This window comes from Oryctolagus cuniculus, chromosome 16, assembly GCF_964237555.1.
Source record: "Oryctolagus cuniculus chromosome 16, mOryCun1.1, whole genome shotgun sequence".
NCBI classification, from domain to species: Eukaryota; Metazoa; Chordata; class Mammalia; order Lagomorpha; family Leporidae; genus Oryctolagus; species Oryctolagus cuniculus.
In genome coordinates this window covers 69,213,283-69,232,304 of record NC_091447.1, presented here as the reverse complement: position 1 = coordinate 69,232,304, position 19,022 = coordinate 69,213,283, and the positions used below count along the sequence as shown (strand labels likewise).

General features: G+C 52.4%; 2 protein-coding genes across 8 annotated transcripts in view; one reads left to right on the top strand and one right to left on the bottom strand.

The window, feature by feature from the left end:
• LOC100352724 (mucin-16) overlaps positions 1-19,022 on the bottom strand; it is a 112,819-nt gene that overhangs the window by 17,560 nt on the left and 76,237 nt on the right. For 4 of the 7 annotated variants that reach the window (XM_070059235.1, XM_070059238.1, XM_070059237.1 and 1 more), the window contains 29 exons: positions 18,835-18,959; positions 18,643-18,710; positions 18,163-18,335; positions 18,032-18,067; positions 17,437-17,561; positions 17,146-17,213; positions 16,370-16,542; positions 16,236-16,271; positions 15,722-15,846; positions 15,502-15,569; positions 14,741-14,913; positions 14,607-14,642; positions 14,048-14,172; positions 13,811-13,878; positions 13,061-13,233; positions 12,898-12,933; positions 12,308-12,432; positions 12,058-12,125; positions 10,943-11,115; positions 10,192-10,227; positions 9,891-9,956; positions 8,613-8,737; positions 8,436-8,503; positions 7,826-7,998; positions 7,443-7,478; positions 5,928-6,052; positions 5,762-5,829; positions 3,326-3,498; positions 841-876 (listed from right to left, as the gene is read on the bottom strand). In XM_070059235.1, the coding sequence (XP_069915336.1) occupies positions 841-876; positions 3,326-3,498; positions 5,762-5,829; positions 5,928-6,052; positions 7,443-7,478; positions 7,826-7,998; positions 8,436-8,503; positions 8,613-8,737; positions 9,891-9,956; positions 10,192-10,227; positions 10,943-11,115; positions 12,058-12,125; positions 12,308-12,432; positions 12,898-12,933; positions 13,061-13,233; positions 13,811-13,878; positions 14,048-14,172; positions 14,607-14,642; positions 14,741-14,913; positions 15,502-15,569; positions 15,722-15,846; positions 16,236-16,271; positions 16,370-16,542; positions 17,146-17,213; positions 17,437-17,561; positions 18,032-18,067; positions 18,163-18,335; positions 18,643-18,710; positions 18,835-18,959 (2,880 nt within the window). Of the gene's footprint in view, positions 1-840; positions 877-3,325; positions 3,499-5,761; positions 5,830-5,927; positions 6,053-7,442; positions 7,479-7,825; positions 7,999-8,435; positions 8,504-8,612; positions 8,738-9,890; positions 9,957-10,191; positions 10,228-10,942; positions 11,116-12,057; positions 12,126-12,307; positions 12,433-12,897; positions 12,934-13,060; positions 13,234-13,810; positions 13,879-14,047; positions 14,173-14,606; positions 14,643-14,740; positions 14,914-15,501; positions 15,570-15,721; positions 15,847-16,235; positions 16,272-16,369; positions 16,543-17,145; positions 17,214-17,436; positions 17,562-18,031; positions 18,068-18,162; positions 18,336-18,642; positions 18,711-18,834; positions 18,960-19,022 lie in introns of those variants that run through there. The other 3 variants (XM_070059236.1, XR_011382916.1, XR_011382917.1) reach the window with 3 other exon arrangements.
• Positions 1-19,022, top strand: part of MBD3L1 (methyl-CpG binding domain protein 3 like 1) — a 117,296-nt gene that overhangs the window by 29,213 nt on the left and 69,061 nt on the right. The window contains exon 2 of the transcript XR_011382918.1: positions 14,534-14,614. The gene's annotated coding sequence lies outside the window, so the exon portion shown is untranslated. The remainder of the gene's footprint in view (positions 1-14,533; positions 14,615-19,022) is intronic.

The window sequence follows — 19,022 nt, the reverse complement described above, 5'->3', positions numbered from 1 at the left end:
AAAAGCCAAAGGGATAAGTGCACAATGAGAAAGAAGAAATGGACAAGTGGAGGGTCAGAAGAGAAGGCAGGAAGAAAAAAAACGAGAAGGAAAAGTTGGAAAGATGGAAGGACAGAAGGAAGAAGGGACAGAGGGAAGGAGAAGAAGCAGGCGAGTGGGCAGGATGGCTGGATGGATGCATGGGCAGGTGGGTGCAAAGACCAAAGAAATGAAAGACAAGCAAGTGAGTAGGCAGGAGAATGAGTGGGCGGATGGATTATCAATGGAAGGAGAGAAGAAGAGAGGAGAAGCAGGTGAATGGGCAGAAGATGGGTGGACATACGTGTGGATGGATGGACAGAAGGAAGGATGAACAGGCACGTGCCTGGGCGGGAGAACGAGTGGACAGTAGAGAAATGGACAGGAGGGCGATATCTAAGATGATTGGAAGGGTGAAAGAAGGGATGGCTGGAAAGGTAGATGAGCGGATTGCTGGATGAGAATGGGAAACTTCAGCAGGCTCTCGAGTTCACAGCTTGACCACAACAACGCCCCTCCCAGAGACCCTGGAGCTTCTGCTCTTGGGAGGCATGGCCCACAGAGCTGTCATTGGACCCCAGTTCCTATCTCTACAGGGAACAATTATTCAAAGACCTTTCTTCAACCTAGAGGGGCAAGGCAAATTCAGAGCACCAATACCATGGTTACAGGTGACAGGCCAAGGACTCGGCCTTCTTCTTCCCTCTGAGACCTCGGCCCTACTCAGGAGACTGAGTTTGGGGAAAACTCCCTCTGTGAGTAAGGAGAAAGGCGCCAGGCCCGCAGAGGTTGAAATGGGCACAAGATTCAAAGACAACATACTTGTAGGAGGCTCATCTGGCCCACGTTCATTGTAACCTGCAAACAAATAGATGAGAGTCAGGGCAGGTAGAAGAACAGCCCTAGGTACTCCCTGCCTTTGTCCATGCAGTGCCCTGCCTGGATGATCTCCCTTCATGCACCTGGTGAAGATGTACTCACCATACAAGATTTGACTTAAATGTCACCTCTTCTCAAAAAAAAAAAAAAAAAAAAAAAAAAAAGATTTTTCTGATATTTCAGTTAGTACCCATTCTTCTCTGCCAGTGTCTCCAACATGCTCCCAACAAGAAGCCGCCATTACATTTGTATTCACATATCTATCCTCTCCATACCCATCCATCCACTCCACCATCTGCCTTTCTATCCTCCCTCTAATCTATCCCTCCATTCAGCAAACACTTACTGGAGGCTTACTATGAGGCACTCAAAAAGTTCAAGAGAAAATGGGTATAATAGATAGGTGTGTTAGGGACTAGCATTATGGCACAGTGGGTTAAGCCACCACCTGTAATGCTGGCATCCCATATGAGTGCCAGTTCAAGTTCTGGCTGCTCCACTTCCAATCCAGCTCCCTGCTAATGTGCCTAGGAAAGCAGTGGAAATGGCTGGAGTTCTTGGGTCCCTGCCACCCACATGTGAGACATGGATAGAGCTCCTGGCTCCTGGCTTTGGCCTTGCCCAGCCCTGGTTGTTGCAGCATTTTGTGGAGCGAACTAACCATTGGAAGATCTCTCTCTGTGCCTGTCCCTCTTTCTATATATAACTCGCCTTTCAAATAAATAAATAATGTTTTTAAAAATGGTTTCTTTGACATCAGTGCTGATGCACAGAAGGTTAACCTTCCGCCTCCAATGCTGGCATTCCATATAGGTGCCAATTCAAGTCCTGGCTGCTCCACTTCCGATCCAGCTCCTTGTTAATATGCCTTGGAAGGCAGTAGAAAATGACCCAAGTCCCTGGGCCCCTGCACACATGTGGGAGACCTGGAAAAAGCTCCTCGCTTTAGCCTGGCCCAACTCCAGCCATTGCAGCCATATGGGGTGTGAACTAGCAGATGGAACCTCGTTCTCTGTCTCTGTCTCTCTCTGTATAAATCCTTTTTTAAAAAAGGGTTTTGTTTAGGTGCAAAAAATGTTTGGTATCCATGCCTATGAGAGATCTTCAAAAAGTTCATGAAAATGCATGGTATGGAAAAAAAAACTGCATGGATTTCAACACTGTTTTTCCCCTAAACAAGCCTATTTTTAAATTCTACTTTCTATAAACTTTTTGAAGTCACTTCATAGTGCTGAACAGAACAATGCCTGCCCGCTCTGGCATTTACCTTAGAACAAAATGCACATAACCTATCTCTGTTCCTGGCACCTGGCTTATAGTGGATGCCTGATAGATGCGGAGCAAACCAACAAAACAAAGCACGGACACTGTGTGGTTGGCGAAGGGACCAATCCCAAACAGGCTCCTGCAATGTCCAAATCAAAGGGACCAGTGTCCAAATCAGGACATCAAGACCCAGACCCTGGGGGCCAGCACTGTGGCGTAGAAGGTTAAGCCTCTGCCTGCAGTGCTGGCATCCCATTTGGGCACTGGTTCAAGTCTTGGCTGTTCCACTTCCAATCCAGCTCCCTGCTAATGGGCCTGGGAAAGCAGCAGAAGATGACCCTAGTGCTTGGGCCCCTGTACCCACATGGGAGACCCAGAAGAAGCTCTAGATTCCTGGCTTTGGCCTGGCCCAGCCTTGGCCATTGCAGTCCTTTAAGGAGTGAACCAGTGGATGGAAGATTTCTCTCTCTGTGTCCTTCTCTCTCTGTATTTCTGACTTTCAACTGAATAAGTGAAATAAAAAAAAAGATCCAGACTGGCTGCAAACTTACAGTGGCAGGAACCATGCCTCAGTTTCCCTTTTTGCTGTAATAGAAGCCATGGAGGTCCAGGACATCTCCCTGTCTGCCTCCTGGGGCAGTGGTGATGACAGGCATCACACTGGTGCTGAGGGTGGAGAGGGTAGGGAAGCTCGATCCTCAGCTATTTCACAGCCTCGCCTCCTCTCGCAGAAGCCCACAGAGGGGACACCATCCTGAGGGCTGTCCCTTCCTAGTTGTCTAGGAGTTTATGCTGCCTGCCTGCCAGGGGACCCACCCAAGAGGGAAATGCACCCCTTGGCCAGGGTGGAAAGCAGGGAAGGGACACAGACGTATCCTCTCTCCCCAGGTTTCCCCCAGAAGCACTCCTCTGCCACCCATAGTCATAGAGTGAAGCCAGACATTGGGTGCCAGCACCCAGGACTCTACCTGGGTCTCACTGCCCTCCCTATACACTCACCGCAGGGAGCTGTCTTACCCATCTGGGTCTCAGTTTCCTTCATCTATGAGATGGGGTTAATCAAGTGTCACCCTCACAAGGAGGCCAAGGGGGAAGGGTTAGTGGTCTCCTGAGTCTCCTGCCTACAGAACCATACAGTGGACCCCCCTCATGGGCTGCTCACCGTCGATGTGCAGGCTGTCTTTGTCCAGGAAGTAAGGGCCCAGCTGGGTGATGCCTCGGGTCTGCCAGCTCAGCTCATGGAACACGCGCTTGGCAGACAACCGCGGGCTGCCAGGGGGCCAGCGGTAGGTACACAGGATGTCCACCTGTGTATGGGCATGGTTCTTCACAGACCTGGGGAGGGACAGGCACACCTTTGAGAGATATAGGCCACCTGGACAGGCCCTCATAGCCTCTACTGCAGCTCTGCTGAACCGTTCCTAGATTCCCCACCTGGCCATGCTCAGTCCCTCAGGATCTGTGCATCTGTGGTTACTTCTGCCTGGATGCCCCTCCCCTGCACTCCTATCCTGGGTTACTTCCTGGTCATCCTTTAGGTCTTAGCTTTGACAGTTCCTCCTCCTCCTCCTCCTCCTTCTTCCTGAACCTTCCCAGGCTGCCTCCGGTGCCTCCTCTGGATTTTCCCTAGTCCTACATAATTCCTCTGTCGTAGCACTGGGTGCCCTATTTGTAATCATAAATTATTTGTCCCTGTGGCTTCTAGAATGTGGCCTCCATGAAGGCAAGAGATGGACCTGCCCAGGTCACTGTTGACAGGTAGAAGCTCCAGTGCCTAATGCATTGACTACCCCTACACAAAAAGCAAAGTCCAAATGGATGAATGAACAAAATCTGTTCACATACATACAGATGGAGTATTATTCAGCCCTGAAAAGGAAGGAAATCCTGACACAACATGGATAATCCTTGAGGACATGTTAAGTGCCATAAGCCAGAAAAAAAATAATACAGTGCATGTTTGCATTTATAGGAGATTCCTAGAATCATCACTTTCATAGAGTGGTGGGCGCCAAGGCCGGGGAGAGGGGATGGGGAGTGCATGTTTATTGGGAAGATGAGAATGTTCTAGATATGGTTGGTGGTGTTGGTTGCATAACAGTGTGAAAATGTTTAATACTTCTGAGCTGTATACTTGGTTAAGATAGTAAAAAAGATTTAAGATTTATTTATTTGAAGAAGAAAGAGATTATCTTCCATCCCCTGATTTACTTCCAAAATGGCTGCAACAACCTGACTGATCCAGGTCAAAGCCAGGAGCCAGGAGCTTCATCTGGGTGCAGAGGCCCAAGCACTTGAGCCATCACCTGCTGCTTTCCCAGGCACATTAGCAGGGAGCTGGACCAGAAGCAGAGCAGCCAGGACTCATTGAACTGGTGCTCTGGGATAGGATGCAGCCATTTCAGGTGACAGCTTAGCTTGCTATGCCACAATGCTGGCCCTCAAGCTGATAAATTTTATGTTATATGTGTTTTTACCACAAATTTAATGAAATAAAAATCCTCCAAAAGTATACACAGTTAAGACTCTGTGGTTGTCTTGAATCTCATCTTCTCCCTCCTTCCCTCCTCTCCTCCGGTCACAGTGGCCTCTCTACTTCCCACTGAATATGCCAAGTTCATCCTCACCTTAGGACGGAGGTCAAAAGTCACCCTAGGGGACTGGCATTGTGGCATAGCGGATGAAGCTGCCATCTACAACACCAATATCCCATATGGGTGCGGGTTCAAGTCCCAGCTGCTCCATTTCTTATCCTGCTCCCTACTAATGCACCTGGGAAAGCAATGGAAGACGGCCCAAGTCTTTGAGTCCCTGCCACTCGTGCGGGAGTTTCAGGCTTGTAGCTTCAGCTTGAACCAGCCCTGGCTGTTGTGACCATTTGGGTAGTGAACCAGAGGATGGAAGATTGATTCTCTTTCTCTCTCTCTCTCTCTCTCTCTCTCCAACTCTGCCTTTTAAATAAATAAGTAAATCCAAAAAAAAAAAAAAAAAAAAACCCAGACAGTGGCAGTGGCAATGGCTTCACAACACTGTGAATGTCATTGATGATCAATGCCACTGGGTTACAAAACTCCTATCAATGGAGACTCCACTGTGTTACAGTGGGGAATGAAGATGATAAAATAAATGTCTTAAAATTAAAAAAAGAAGATGGGGTGAGCTTTTGGCCTAACAATTATGATACAGCTTTTTAAGACTTTTTAAAGATCCCATGTTGGAGAACCTGGGTTTGAGTCCCAGCTCCACTCCCAATTCAGCTTCCTGCTAATGCACACCCTGGGAGGCAGCAGCTGATAGCTCAGGTAATAGGGGTCCTATGCGAGAACTAGATGGTTTCCTGGCTCCCTGCTTTGGCCTGGCCCAGCTCTGGCTGTTGTGGGCATTTGGGGAATAAACCAGCAGATGGGAAATATCTCTGTTTCTCTCTGCTTTTAATACACACACACACACACATGAATTTTTAAAAATTGCATTGTCACAAAATAAAGAATTTAAATAAAACAACAAAGCAGTACAGCCCCGGGGACTTGGAAGTCCATGTCCTTTCTTGGTGGACTGTGGGTCGGGGAGGAGGTGGGGAGTGGGAGTCAATTCTCACCTTAGCATGATGACCCTGCAGCCAGCATATCGGGCACCCAGACTGCTCCTCTGGAACAAGGGGCTGAGCTGGAGAGGGCAGAGGGAACCAGTGTTGGTCAGGGTCAGGCAAGAGCCCCAGGATGGGCATGGAGGAGGTCCAGGGGAAGAGAGAAGCAGCATCTCACCAGGTGCTGCATGAGGGTGTCTGTGATGTTGAACTTGAGGGAGCCAGGGCGGCCCATGTTGGCAGAGTAGCGCAGGTTGTTGATGGTGAAGTTCAGCGTGAAGGGCTCCTCACTGACCTCATCAGCTAAGGAGGTGGGGGTTGGGGGGTAGGGAGGAGAGAGAGACACAGCTCACAGGACTGCTGGGGATGGGGGACAGCTTATGCCCCAGGGTGGGGCTCCCAAGGGCCTCCTGTATATCTCCCAAGAGATGCTAGGGTGCCTCGTCAAAGCAGACAAGTACAGCAGCCAAGGAGGCACCCTTAATGATTGGGGGACCAGTGGCCATTGCCATGCAGATACAGGGAGGGTGGGCACTGATGGTGTTGGTCTTACCAAGGAAGAAAGCCTCCTTATCATGAGGCTCCATCTCTCTCTCTGCCTCTCTCTCTCTCTCTTTCCCTGCCTCTCCATGAACCTCCCTTCCACTCTCTCCTCTGCCCTTGCCCCTGCAGCCAGGTGTGACAATCTGCTACACATTGGTTAGAGCAGCCACTATGCCGGTAGCCATAAGTAACCCCTCTGCACCCTGATTTACTCATCTGTAAAATGGGCTGTGACAGTGGCTCATTGTAGTGATTCCTTCCTCAGAGGCTGTTGTAAGGATTAAGCCAGTTAATCTCTGTAAAGTGTAGGAGCACTTCTGGGCACAGAGAAGACACTATGGAAGTGCTCATTATTCAAAATACACAAGTGCATGCCTTCTAGCCACTTACTGTGTGGAGCCTTGGAACAAATATGAGCTAATATTTAAGGCAGACCTTGGAAGGAATGTTTCCTTCTCTTCTCTCCCTCCCTGTGTTCTGTTCATCAACTTCTTTTTTCTTATCTTCCCCTTCTCTCTCCAATCATATGTACCCCTCCTACCCTCCCTCCATTCTGTCTTTCCATCCATCCTTTCCTTTCTTACCCACCCATCTATTCACTCATTGTCAATCCATCCACCCATTCATTCATCAGTCCATCCATCCATCCAGTCATTATCCACCCATTCACTAATGTATCCATTTATCCATGTAACCATCTTTCCTTTGTCCCTCATCCCCCCTTCTTCTGTGCCTGTTTCTGTCAATACTTCAATCTGTCCTTCTCCCAGCCAAGCCTTTCCTTGCTTCCTTCCTCAGTCTCTTTTTTTCACCCATCCATCATCTTAACCATCTTTCCTTCCTTTCTTCTGTTTATCCATTTTGTCTTCCTTCTTCCCTTATCCTTCTTCTCCTCCGTTCATCTCTTCTTCCTTCCACCCATTCACCCATCCTCCCTCCCTTCCTCCTTAGAGTCATTACATCTTCCATACACCTGTTCATCCTTCTTTTCTTTTATACCTGTTGAATCATACATACAAGGGCCCAGGAGACAGAGAGATAGGATGAACCAAAGATTCTCCTAGATATTTCCCTCACTAAGGGGACAGGAGATGAGTGAGAACCGCTGCTCCCCAACACAAAAGCGGGTACAGGACCCAGGAATACTCACTGCTGGTAGTTGGGGCCATGGCTCCATAGGTGTAATCTGCAGAGAAAAATGTGAGCAGGAGCTGAGTGACATCTGGGTAAACAAAAAGGATTAAAGATGAAGACAGGATTTGGGGACTTCTCTGGGAAAAGCAGGGGAGAGGAAGCATTGAAGGGATGTTTCTGAGGGAGGCAGCCAGGTGTTGACATTGGAGGTGGCTGGACCATGTCATTGTGCCCATGGTGCTTTTGATTCAACACAAGGAAGATTGAATCCAGACCCAGAGGAAGAAAACCATGGGTCAAAGGTCACTCTAGAGAGATGAAGACCTTGTTCATAGCTTCAGAAGACACAGGATTCCAAGCAGGAGAGAGCACGTGGCTGAAATATGCATAGCCCCTTACCATTGACATAGAGACTGTCCCTGTCCAGGGCAAAGGAGCCCAGCTGGGTGATGCCATAGGTCTCTCGGCTCAGCTCCCAGTACAGCTGCTCTCTGCGCAGTCCAGGGTTTAAGGGGTCAGAGTGGAAAGTGCAGACAAAGTTCACACCAGTGGCTGCTCCTCCCTTCTCAAGGCTGGGGAAGGAAGGACACAGGAATGTGGAACACTAGTAGGGGTCCTGAGCAGTCTGGGCGTGGAAAGCAAGAAAGTGGAAGGCAGTGGGCTGAAAGAGATGCTGATGGGGCTAGCTGTGCAGTCTGGAGGGGCTCTCCTAACTGTCTCTCGTTGCAAGGGAGATAGAAAACATTTACATTAGAATTTATAGAGAGGATGCGTGGTTTTCCCCTTTGTCTCATTTAAAACAGACTATGACCTGGATTCCAAACACTAAACACAGTGCCTCCTTCCTAAGCTACTGAATGCTCAAGTGTTTGCAACCCCTGCACAGGGAACAGGCATGAAGGAGTCATAGTGGGTGCTGGAATGTTGTCTACAGTGCCAGAGCCCCTGATGGCTGGTGTCTGGAGGTCCACCCAGCCCGATGGGTCAGTTCACTCTCTAGGGGTCTCACCTGAGAGCGGCCAGGCTGCAGCCAGTGTAGAAGGTGCCAACACTGGTCCTGTTGAATAAGGTCCTGAGCTGGTGGGAAAAGAGAGGGAGATGAATGAGGAGCACTGGAGGGCTGAGGGGTTAGGTGGGCAAGTGTGAGGCAGGGCTGGTGGTGGCCATCAGGATGTGGGATTCTTACCCGGTGCTGTAGGATCCTGTTGGTGGAGTTGAACTCTGAAGAACCTGAGTGCCCCATCTCCTCTGTGTAGTGCATGTTGGTGATGGTGAAGTTCAGGGTGAAGGGTACCAGGCTCAGGCCAGTGGCTGTGGTGGTAGAGAAGAAGAAAAGTGTCCAGTTTGGGCCATGATAACGACCCAGGTTTCCTCTGGTCCTAACCATCAGGCACCAGCTGTGAACTGAGTATAGCTATGAGCTGCAGGAGCTGAAGCAGAGAACATTCTGTAATTCCCAAGACATGAGACCCTTCATTCATTCAGGGGGCATTCATTGAGTACTTTATGTGTGCAAGGCTCTGTGCTGAGATCTGTGGGTCCACAGATGAATAGGACATAGTCTCCCAGTGTGTAGCCAGGGAAGTAACTAGACTATCGTGCTTTGGGGGAAGCTCAAGGTGTGGTACCATGCAAATTTAGGAGGGTCACCCACCAATGGATGAGGAGCGCTTCCCAGAGGAAGCGCCATTTCAGGGGTGACCAAAATCATGGGCAAGAGTTAAGCAAGTAGGGAGAAGAAACAGCCTGGACAAAAACCCAGCAGAAGGACAGAGCATGGTGCATGCAAGGAACAAGAAGTGCTTTTGTTATTGCCATTAGGAAGTGCAGAAAGTGAGAGGGCAGAAAGGGGAGGAGCAACTCTGCAGCACACAGATGTGAAAGGGACCTGTAGGCTGCATGGAGTCACCACAGGCTGGCAACAAGACAGGAATCACATGGACACATGAGCACTGGGAAGGGTGCTGTACATGGGTATGGGAATAGGTCAGCATGGAGACTGCTGCAGGAGTCCTAGCGACAAATGCTGTTGGCCCTAGTAAAGACTGAACAATGCAGATTCAGAGAAAGGAAGGGCTGCAGAGATAGCCTGGAGGGAGAAGAGATGAAATCTGGTGATGGAGGAATGCGGAAGGTGCACAAAGGAAGGGTCAGGATTGGCACATTGCCTGCGTCTTTGGTGATGACGGGAAGGAGCAAGTTTGGGAGACAGTGATGGCATCAGGGTCAAAGACCAAGGGGGCCTGAATGAGGCCCAGGAGGAGGAACGTGGACCAGGATTCAGGAAGTGCTGTGTGGTACAGGCTGGACCCAGATGGACCCTGAACTATGTTGGTCCCTGGAATCCACAGAAATGAATGAGTTCCTTGGAGAACATGGGTGAGCAATGAGAGAAGAAGTGATTGGGCACAAATAGTTTAGTAGTAAGTTATTTTGGCACCGATGGAGCCTGAGACTGTCCTACCTGTGGGCCTGGTTGGGGGAGATGGAACCAGAGACGATGACACGGAGGATACAATGGTTACAGCTGCTGAGGAGTTAAAAAAAAAAGTGTCATATCATTAAGGGAATGAGGATAGTGGTAATGGCTGTAGATATAAAAACCTTTCTATGCCCCCCCCTGCTTAGAATTAGGGCATCATATTCTGGTGTGTTTAGGGGAAGGGCAGGGTGGGAAACAGAAAGAGGGGTTGGATGATTGAGCAACTATTATTACTCAGTGGAAGAGAGGCGGTCACAGGGACACAGGGGTCTGGGATACTCACTCTTGGGAGTAGTGCTTGAGGTTGGATGGGTGTAACCTGAAAAGACAAGGAGAGCTGGTGAGGATGGGGGTAAGGGGAGATCTGCAATAAAGAGGCCACTTGGCCACTGGGCATTGGACCACTAGAGAAAGGGCCACTGGAGAGGGAGCCACTGGAGGGTGAGCCACTAGAGAGATGGTCTGTTGATGATGGGACCATCCCAGCTGTGGCTCATTAAAAGGAACACAGCGCCCCCGGCTGGCAGGCAGAGGACTTGCTCTGATATGGGGCCCAGGTGGAAATGAGACCTGAGTGCAGGGATCTTTTGCAGCAGTGCCAGCTCAGTGACAAGGAGATTTATTTATCACTGAGGTAGACACAGGCACCTCAGAGGCTTGGAAGGAAACACCCGAATTATGGACCTGGGACTCTGTCTCCCTGAACATGCCAGGGCATTTGGGGGGAAATAGGTCTCTATTCCTTTGAGGCCAGAGGCGGGCTGGGGTGGAGAATGGACACGATGCTCCCCTGGCCTCCTCCAGCCCTGGGGGCTGGGACTCAGGTGCAGGCAGTGTGCAGGCTTCAGAGACTTAGAAAGCCCGGATACTCACTGCTGGAGGTGGTGGCCTGGGTCTGATGGGTATACCCTGCACAGGGAGAGGGAGAAAGGGCTAGGGGAGTGAGGGATGAAAGAGAGAGAGAGGAAGAGAGAGAAAGAGAGAGAATGAATGTGGAGCCTGCTGAGCTGCAATCAAGGGTGACCATCCCTTACCGTTGACATAGAGACTGTCTTGGTCCAAGGCATAGGGCCCCAGCTGGGTGACGCCGTGGGTCAGTAGGTTCAGCTCCCAGTACAGCTGCTCTCTGTCCAGCCCAGGGTCTGTGGGGTGGGCTCGGTAGGTGCAGATGGCATCTACTCTGGTGGCTGTTCCATCCTTCTCAGGCCTGGGAAGAGGGAGTTATGGGGATGACAATGAATGGATTTGCCCAGGAAAGGAGTCCAAAGAGTTCTGGAGTCCGGGCAGGACGGAGCTGGCAGGAGTGACAAGGCCAGCAGAGAAGTGAGAAGCCAGACTTGGACTCGGGAGTGCACCAGCTTCTAGCCAGCCTGGTACTGAGCAGGGTTGTGGGTACCAGATTGTTTTTCTAAATATACATATATATATATATATAAAATTGCAAATAACTAAATCTGACTGAAACAAGCAAATAAGTAGATTCAGAGATCAAAGCAAGTGGAGAAAGCATGTTTGTTTTGAAAGACATCTTGGGGATAGAACTTAAAACCCAAAGGAGATGCACCCATTGGTACAAGGGCAACAGGGAGGAGATTCAGAAGGAAAGACCATGGGGCCAGCATTGGTGTAGCAGGATAAGCCACCACCTGGATTCCAGCATCCACTATGGGCGTCAGTTTGAGTCCCAGCTGCTTTTCTTCCTATCCAGCTTCCTGCTAATGGCCTGGGAAAGCAGCAGAAGATGACCCAAGTGCTTGGGCTCTTGCACCAATGTGGGAGCCCCAGAAGAAGCTCCTGGCTCTTCAGCCTGGCCAGCCCTGGCTGTTGGGACCATTTGGGGAGTGAACCAGCAAATGGAAGACATCTCTCTCTTTCTCTTTCTCTAATTGTGCCTTTCAAATAATTAAAAAAAAAAAAAAAAGATGGGAAGACCAGGGTAGGGCCCGTCCTGCTGTTGAACTCTGGTGGTCTGTGAGGGGAGTTAATATCAGGAGGTGAAAGCCCCTGGTTGCTGGAGCCAATGCCTCCTGAACTCCTTCTCTGCTGAGGACACTCATGGGGTGAGGGGTGAGGGAGGGAGGAAGCCAGCCAAAGTCCCTGGGACCTAGGGCCAGCAGGGCAACCCTGGCCAAGTATCCTAAGGCCTCACCTGAGCAAGGTCAGTCTGCAGCCAGAGTACAGGGAGCCGATGCTGGTGTTCCTGAACAAGGGCCCAAGCTGTGGAGGAGGGAGACAGAGATGGGCTGAGAATCAGGGCAAGGCAATCACCATCAGGCAGAGCGGACACCAGCAGTGTGCAAGAGGGCAGGGAGGCAGGGCCTGGCACCAGGACCCAGGACACCCACACAGGGTGGGAGAGGCAGGAAAAGGGCTGGAGGGTGAGTGGGCATGGCTCTCACCAGGCTCTGCAGGAACCTTGCTGTGGTGTTGAATTTCCAGGGGTCTGGAGGCTGCATGGCCTCTGTGTAGAGCAGGTTGGTGATGGTGAAGTTGAGAGTGAAGGCTACCAGGGCTGGTTCTGTGGCTGCAGCAGGGGAGGGAGAGGAGAGGCCGTGCTGAGTGAGGCCAGCTGCAGGCACAGGAGCAGGCAGGGACTAGTGCCCTAGGCCTGTGTCCATAGACTACCTCACTGGTGACCCTAGCAACAGCTGGGAGACCCAGTGCTGGAAACATGGGCTGTGGACACTAGGCCGTCACGTGCTGCCAGTGAAGGCAAGGATGGTTTGCAAGCTACCAAGCTCAGAAGGAGAGACTTTACAACCTAGCATGCCTGCTTAAAGGATGTCACTGAGTCGTCCACCCACCTTCCTCCTTCCATCCGCTCAACACTCTTTTAGCAGGCATTTCTCTGCTGCCAGAAGTGGCCAGGAAGACAGAGGTGGCTCACCCCCGACCCAATTCTTGCAACCACTGCCCTGTACCCCTGCAATTTTCCCCTGCCTGACTGTGGTGGGTGTGGACAGAGGGCTGTTGCTCCCTGAACACTCACCACTGGTGGTGCTGGTTGTAGTGTGATGAGTGTAACCTGCAGAGGAGAGAGAAAGAGAGAGATGGGGAGAGGAGGTGCTGGGAGGTCAGGAAGGCTTACAGGAGGCACAGAGGGGAGGCTGCAGCCTCTGCTGTACAACAGAGCACAGACAGCCACTGCTCACCATTGACATAGAGACTGTCCTGGTCCAGGGTGTAGTTGCCCAGACGGGTGACGCTGTGGGTCAGTCGGCTCAGCTCCCAGTACAGCCGCTCTCTGTCCAGCTTGGGGCCCGTGGGGTCAGGGCGGTAAGTGCAGACGGCGTCCACTTCTGTGGCTGCCCCGTCCTTCCTCGGCCTGGGGAGGACCAGTGAGCAGAGGACAATGCATGGGTTTCCCTAAGGTAGGGTCCTGGGATCCCAGGGCAGGGTGGGATGGATAAGAAGGCTGGCAAAGAGGTGAGCAGCCAGACCAAAGTGTCTGAATGCACCCACCTCTGGCCAGCCTGGGACAGCACACGGAGCTGCTGAGTGGGAGAACCGTGAGTATGCAGTGGGGCCAAAACCTAGATGCTGCAAAATGTGGGGACTGGAGAGCTCAGCCCAAGTCAGGGGGACAGCTGGACTTAGGGATCAGGGCAAGTGGAAAGGGCCCTTTTTGGTTTTGAGAGAATGCCTAGGAACAGCATTGAAAACCAACAAGAAATGCCCTTTGTGACCAAAGGGAGAGAGATAATGGGGAATTCAGAAAACATAAGCAGGGGTAAGAGTTCGGTGCTGTTGATGGAATTGCCTAATTTGAGGACAGCATGTCCTTTGGAAGAATAAGATCTCTTGGTCCTGCCACTGCCTCTTGAATTCCATTTCTGCTGGGGGCCAAGTCCTGAGCCTGCAAGCACCTGGGGCAGTCCTGACCTGCTCTCCTAAGGTCTCACCTGAGCAAGGTCAGTCTGAAACTGGAGTAGACGGGGCCAACACTGGTGTTCTTGAACAGTGGCCCGAGCTGCAGAGAAGAAGCACAGAGACTAGAGGGCCTGTGGCGCAGGCAAGGCAGTCACCATCACTGGCTGCCATCATCAGCTGGCTAAACAGAGGGAGAGTAGGCAGGCCTCGCACTGGGGACAGCGTCGGCCCCACAGGACAGAGCAGGAGTGAGCTTGCGCGGCTCTCACCAGGTGCTGCAGGAGCTTCTCTGTTCTTTGGAACTTCCAGGAGCCTGGAGGCTGCATGCCCTCTGCATAGTGCAGGTTGGTGATGGTGAAGTTGAGGGTGAACGGCACTAGGGGTGGCCCTGGGGCTGCAGCAGGGGAGGGAGAGGAGAGGCATGGGATGGATACAGGGGACAGACAGGGCCTGGGAACACAGGCCTGAGACAAGCGACCATCCCACTGGGAACCCTGGCCATGGTGGAAGGTCCTTAGGCCCTCATTCCCTTTACACCAGTCATGGATGTTAGACAATCAGTGGCTGTGGGTGAAAGGTGGGAACGATTTGGAAGCTACAGAGATTTGCAGGAAACACTTGACAATCTGAGATCTTATTGGCAGTGTTTCTATGGAACTGCTCCTCTACTTCCCCCATCCATCTTGGGTCCAGTCACCAGCGCAGAATAGACTGACAGCTTGTTCTGACTGTAATAACTTTGCCCTCCCTGACAGCTGCAGATGTGCTGTTGATGGATGCTGTTGCCCTGGATTTGGATCTGGTGTTCTGGGATCACAGAGTACTCACCCCTGGAGGTAGGTGCTGCAGCCTGATGGGTATAACCTGCAGGGAGGAGAGGGAAGAGGAGAAAGGAGGTGCTGGGAGGTGGGGAAGGCTTCAAGGAGGCTGGGAAGGGCCAAGCACAGACGGCCACTGCTCACCGTTGACGTAGAGACTGTCCTGGTCCAGGGTGTAGTTGCCCAGGCGGGTAACACCATGGGTCAGCCGGCTCAGCTCCCAGTACAGCTGCTCTCTGTCCAGCTTGGGGCCCATAAGGTCAGGGCGGTAGGTGCAGATGGCATCCACTTCTGTGGCTGCCCCATCCTTCCTGGGCCTGGGGAGGATGAGTGAGCAGATGATGATAAATGCATCCCCTGGCGTGGGGGATCCTGGAATTCCCAGGGCAGGACAGGAAGGGGCAGAGAAGGTCTGAGGTCTGGGAGAGAGAGAGCTAAGCAGACTGACTCTGGGGCTCCAAGTGCACTGACTTCTGGCCACACTGACACTGTGAGCAGAGACAGGGGTGGGAGAAATGTCAGCAAGTGATTGAGACAGAACCTGAGGGCTCAGGCATGAGGCCTGGAGAGCTCCTGCTTCAGCTTGTGAAGGGCCAGAACTGGAGACTAACACAAGTGGAGAAGGCAAGTTTGTCTTGAAAGAGTTCCTGCAGACAGAATCGAGAATCTAGAAGAGGTGCCTGTCTTGTTCGAAGAGAGGGAGAGGAATAAAGGACCATGGCAGGAGTCCCCTTCTGCTGATCTAAGCTGATGGAACCTGAGGACAATCCAGGGCCTTAGGAGGATTAGGAGACGCCATAGGCCTGGTTCCAGGTCCCCCTGAATTCCACCCACGCTGAGGATATTCACAGGGAAGGCAGGAAGGAAGCTAAGTTGACCCCTCAGTGGGCTGTTTAAATTCTCACCTGAGCAAAGTCAGTCTGCAGCCGGAGTACAGGGGGCCGATGCTGGTCTTCCTGAACAAGGGCCCAAGCTGTGGAGGAGGGAGACAGGGGAGATGCTCGAGAGTCAGAGGTCACCAGTGTGGGAGGCAGAGAGTAGCCAGGCAGCACTGGGCAGGGCAAGCATGCAGTGAGCAGTGCTGGCCCCGCTGGGTGGAGCATAGTGGGTGTATGTGGCCCTCACCAGGCGCTGCATGACCTTCTCTGTGGTGTTGAACTGCCAGGAGCCTGCGGGCTGCATGCCATCCGTGTACTGCAGGTTCATTATGGTGAAGCTGAGAGTAAATGGTACCAAGGGTGGTCCTGTGGCTACAGCAGGGGAAGAAGAGGAGAGACCACTCTCAGTGAGGCCAGGGACAAATACAGGGGCAGGCAGAGCCTGGGGCCATAGGCCTGAGACCAGGGTCCATCTTACTGGAGACCCTAGCAATGGCTGAGACTCCTTAGACCCTAATGCCAGAAACAACAGATATGGATGCAGGAGTGCCACACGCTGCAGGTGAAAGAGGGAATCATTTGGAAGCCACCAAGCTTTAAAGGAGACTGTTGACAAGCTGAGATTCCTGTTAGCAGTGTTTCTACCTGGCTCCATGCATTCACAGCCACCGACAGCCTGCACCCCCGACTCCTTCCCTCCCTACAGCTGCAGATGTGGCCCTGGATTTGGATCCGGTGTTCTGGGGTCACGGAGTACTCACCCCCGGGGATGGGTGCTGTGGCCTGGTGGGTGTAACCTGCAGGGAGGAGAGGGAAGAGAAGAAAGGAGGTGCTGGGAGGTGGGGAAGGCTTCAAGGAGCCTGGGAAGGGCCAAGCACAGACAGCCACTGCTCACCATTGATGTAGAGACTGTCCTGGTCCAGGGTGTAGTTGCCCAGGCGGGTGACACCACTGGTCAGCCGGCTCAGCTCCCAGTACAGCCGTTCTGCGTCTAGCTTGGAGCCTGTGCGGTCAGGGCGATAGGTGCAGACGGCATCCACCTCTGTGGCTGCCCCATCCTTCCTGGGCCTGGGGAGGATGAGTGAGCAGATGATGATAAATGCATCCCCTGGCGTGGGGGATCCTGGAATTCCCACGGCAGGACAGGAAGGGGCAGAGAAGGTGTGAGGCCTGGGAGAGAGCGAGCTAAGCAGACTGACTCTGGGGCTCCAAGTGCACCGACTTCTGGCCACGCTGACACTGTGAGCAGAGACAGGGGTGGGAGAGATGTCAGCAAGTGATTGAGACAGAACCTGAGGGCTCAGGCATGGGGCCTGGAGAGCTCCTGCTTCAGCTTGTGAAGGGCCAGAACTGGAGACTAACACAAGTGGAGAAGGCAAGTTTGTCTTGAAAGAGTTCCGAAAGAGTTCCTGCAGACAGAATTGAGAATCTAGAAGAGGTGCCTGTCTTGTTTGAAGGAAGGGAGAAAACCTGGAATTTAGAAGAGAGGACCAGGGTCGGGATCTGTCCTGCTCAGAGACTTGGAGAACCTGGGGGCACGAGGTAGGTTAGCAAGATAAGGGGATACCGTGGTCCTGGAGCCAGTACCTCCATAACTGCACCTGCTCCACTCATGAGGAGGGCGGGAAGGAAGCTGACCAAACCCCTTGGCTGAGTATCCTAAGGTCTCACCTGAGCAAGGTCAGTCTGCAACCAGAGTACACAGGGCCGATGCTGGTGTTCCTGAACAAGGGCCCAAGCTGTGAAGGAGGGGAGACAGGAGAGACGCTCTGAAAATCAGATCATCATGGGAGGGGGTGATCATCAGTGTGGGAGGCAGAGGGTAGCCAGGCAGCACTGGCAGGGCAAGGTGGTCCCCAGTGTGGGAGAGAAAGGGTAGGTAGGCAGGACAGACAGTAAGGGGCAGGGTGTGAGTCGGGGTGAGGCTGACACCAGTGGGTGGGAGGCAAGCATGGCTCTCACCAGGCCCTGCAGGACCTCCTCCGTGGTGTTGAACCTCCAGGAACCTAAAGACTGCATGCCGTCCGCATAGGGCAGGTTGGTGATGGTGAAGCTGAGGGTGAATGGCACCAGGGATGGTGCTGTGGCTGTAGCAGGGATGAGAAAGAACGATCAGACCTGGGACTGATGATAGGGCAGACCAAGCCTGGGGCTGTAGCCTGAGGCCAGGGACCACCTTACTGAAGACCCTAGCCAACGGCTGAAGGTCCTTAGGCCCTGATGCTAGAAACATCAATTTATGGACCCCAGATTATCACACACTGTGGACGACGGAGGAAATGATTTGGGAGCTATAAGCTTTGGACGAGACAGTTTACAACCTAAGATTCTGAGAATTTACATTGTGTTATTCGCCTGCCTTCATCTACCCAATCTCCTCGCGTCCAACATTCAGTGGCATTTCTCAGGGTCTAGCCAACAACACAGAAGTGATTGACAGATGGTTCTTACTGCACTGACTTCCCTGTATCCCTAGGACCTCCTCTCTGACAGCTGGAGGGGACACCTGCTTCCTTCTCTGGCAGAGGCAGCATCGTGGGGGTCACAGAATACTCACCCCCAGGGATGGGTGCTGCGGCCTTGTGGGTGTAACCTGCAGAGGGAGAGGGAAGGAGAGAGGAGGTGCTGGGAGGCAGGGAAGGCTTCAAGGAGGCTGGGAAGGGCCAAGCACAGACGGCCACTGCTCACCATTGACGTAGAGACTGTCCTGGTCTAGGGTGTAGTTGCCCAGCCGAGTGACACCATGAGTCAGCTGGCTCAGCTCCCAGTACAGCTGCTCTCTGTCCAGCTTGGGGCCCATAAGGTCTGGGCGGTAGGTGCAGACAGCATCTACCTCTGTGGCTGCCCCATTCTTCCTGGGCCTGGGGAGGACAGGAGAGGAGAGTCCTGAAGAGACTGGGGAAGGAGGCTGAGATCCCTGGGGTGAGACCCTTGGCAGAGAGAGAGTCTGCGAGGCCAAAGTCAAGATTCCACAGTGGCCGCCCCACCATTCCCAGGCCTGGGGATGGGAGGATCCAAGGAACTATCGGAGGAGGGTTCCTGAGAACACTATGGGGGTGTCATAGGGAAAGTTAGATTGTGTATGGTGCGGCTCTTTCTGCCTTATCCCCTTGTATGCATAAGAATTTCCAGCATGGCTAGCTGGGCCATCTTCTCCTGAGGTCTCACCTGAGCAAGGTCAGTCTACAGCCAGAGTAGAGCGAGCCAACAGTGCTGCTCTTGAACAAGGGCGACAGCTGTTGAAGTAGAAGAATAAGGCAGATGAGGGAAAGGTCTGAGTGGGTCAGGAGCGGGGCTGGCACCAGTGGGCGGGGCTAGCATCTGTAAGCAGGGCAGGAGGGAGGTGGGCGGGACTCCTACCAGGCGTTGGAGAACTTTTTCTATTTTGTTGAACTTCCCAGAGCCTGGAGGCTGCATGTCCTCCGTATAATTCAGGTTGTTGATGGTGAAGTTAAGAGTAAAGGGCGCCAGGGCAGGGCCAGCAGCTGTGTTCAGATTGGGAGAGGAAAAGTCACACCCTGAATCAGGACTGAGCTAGATCTGGGGGC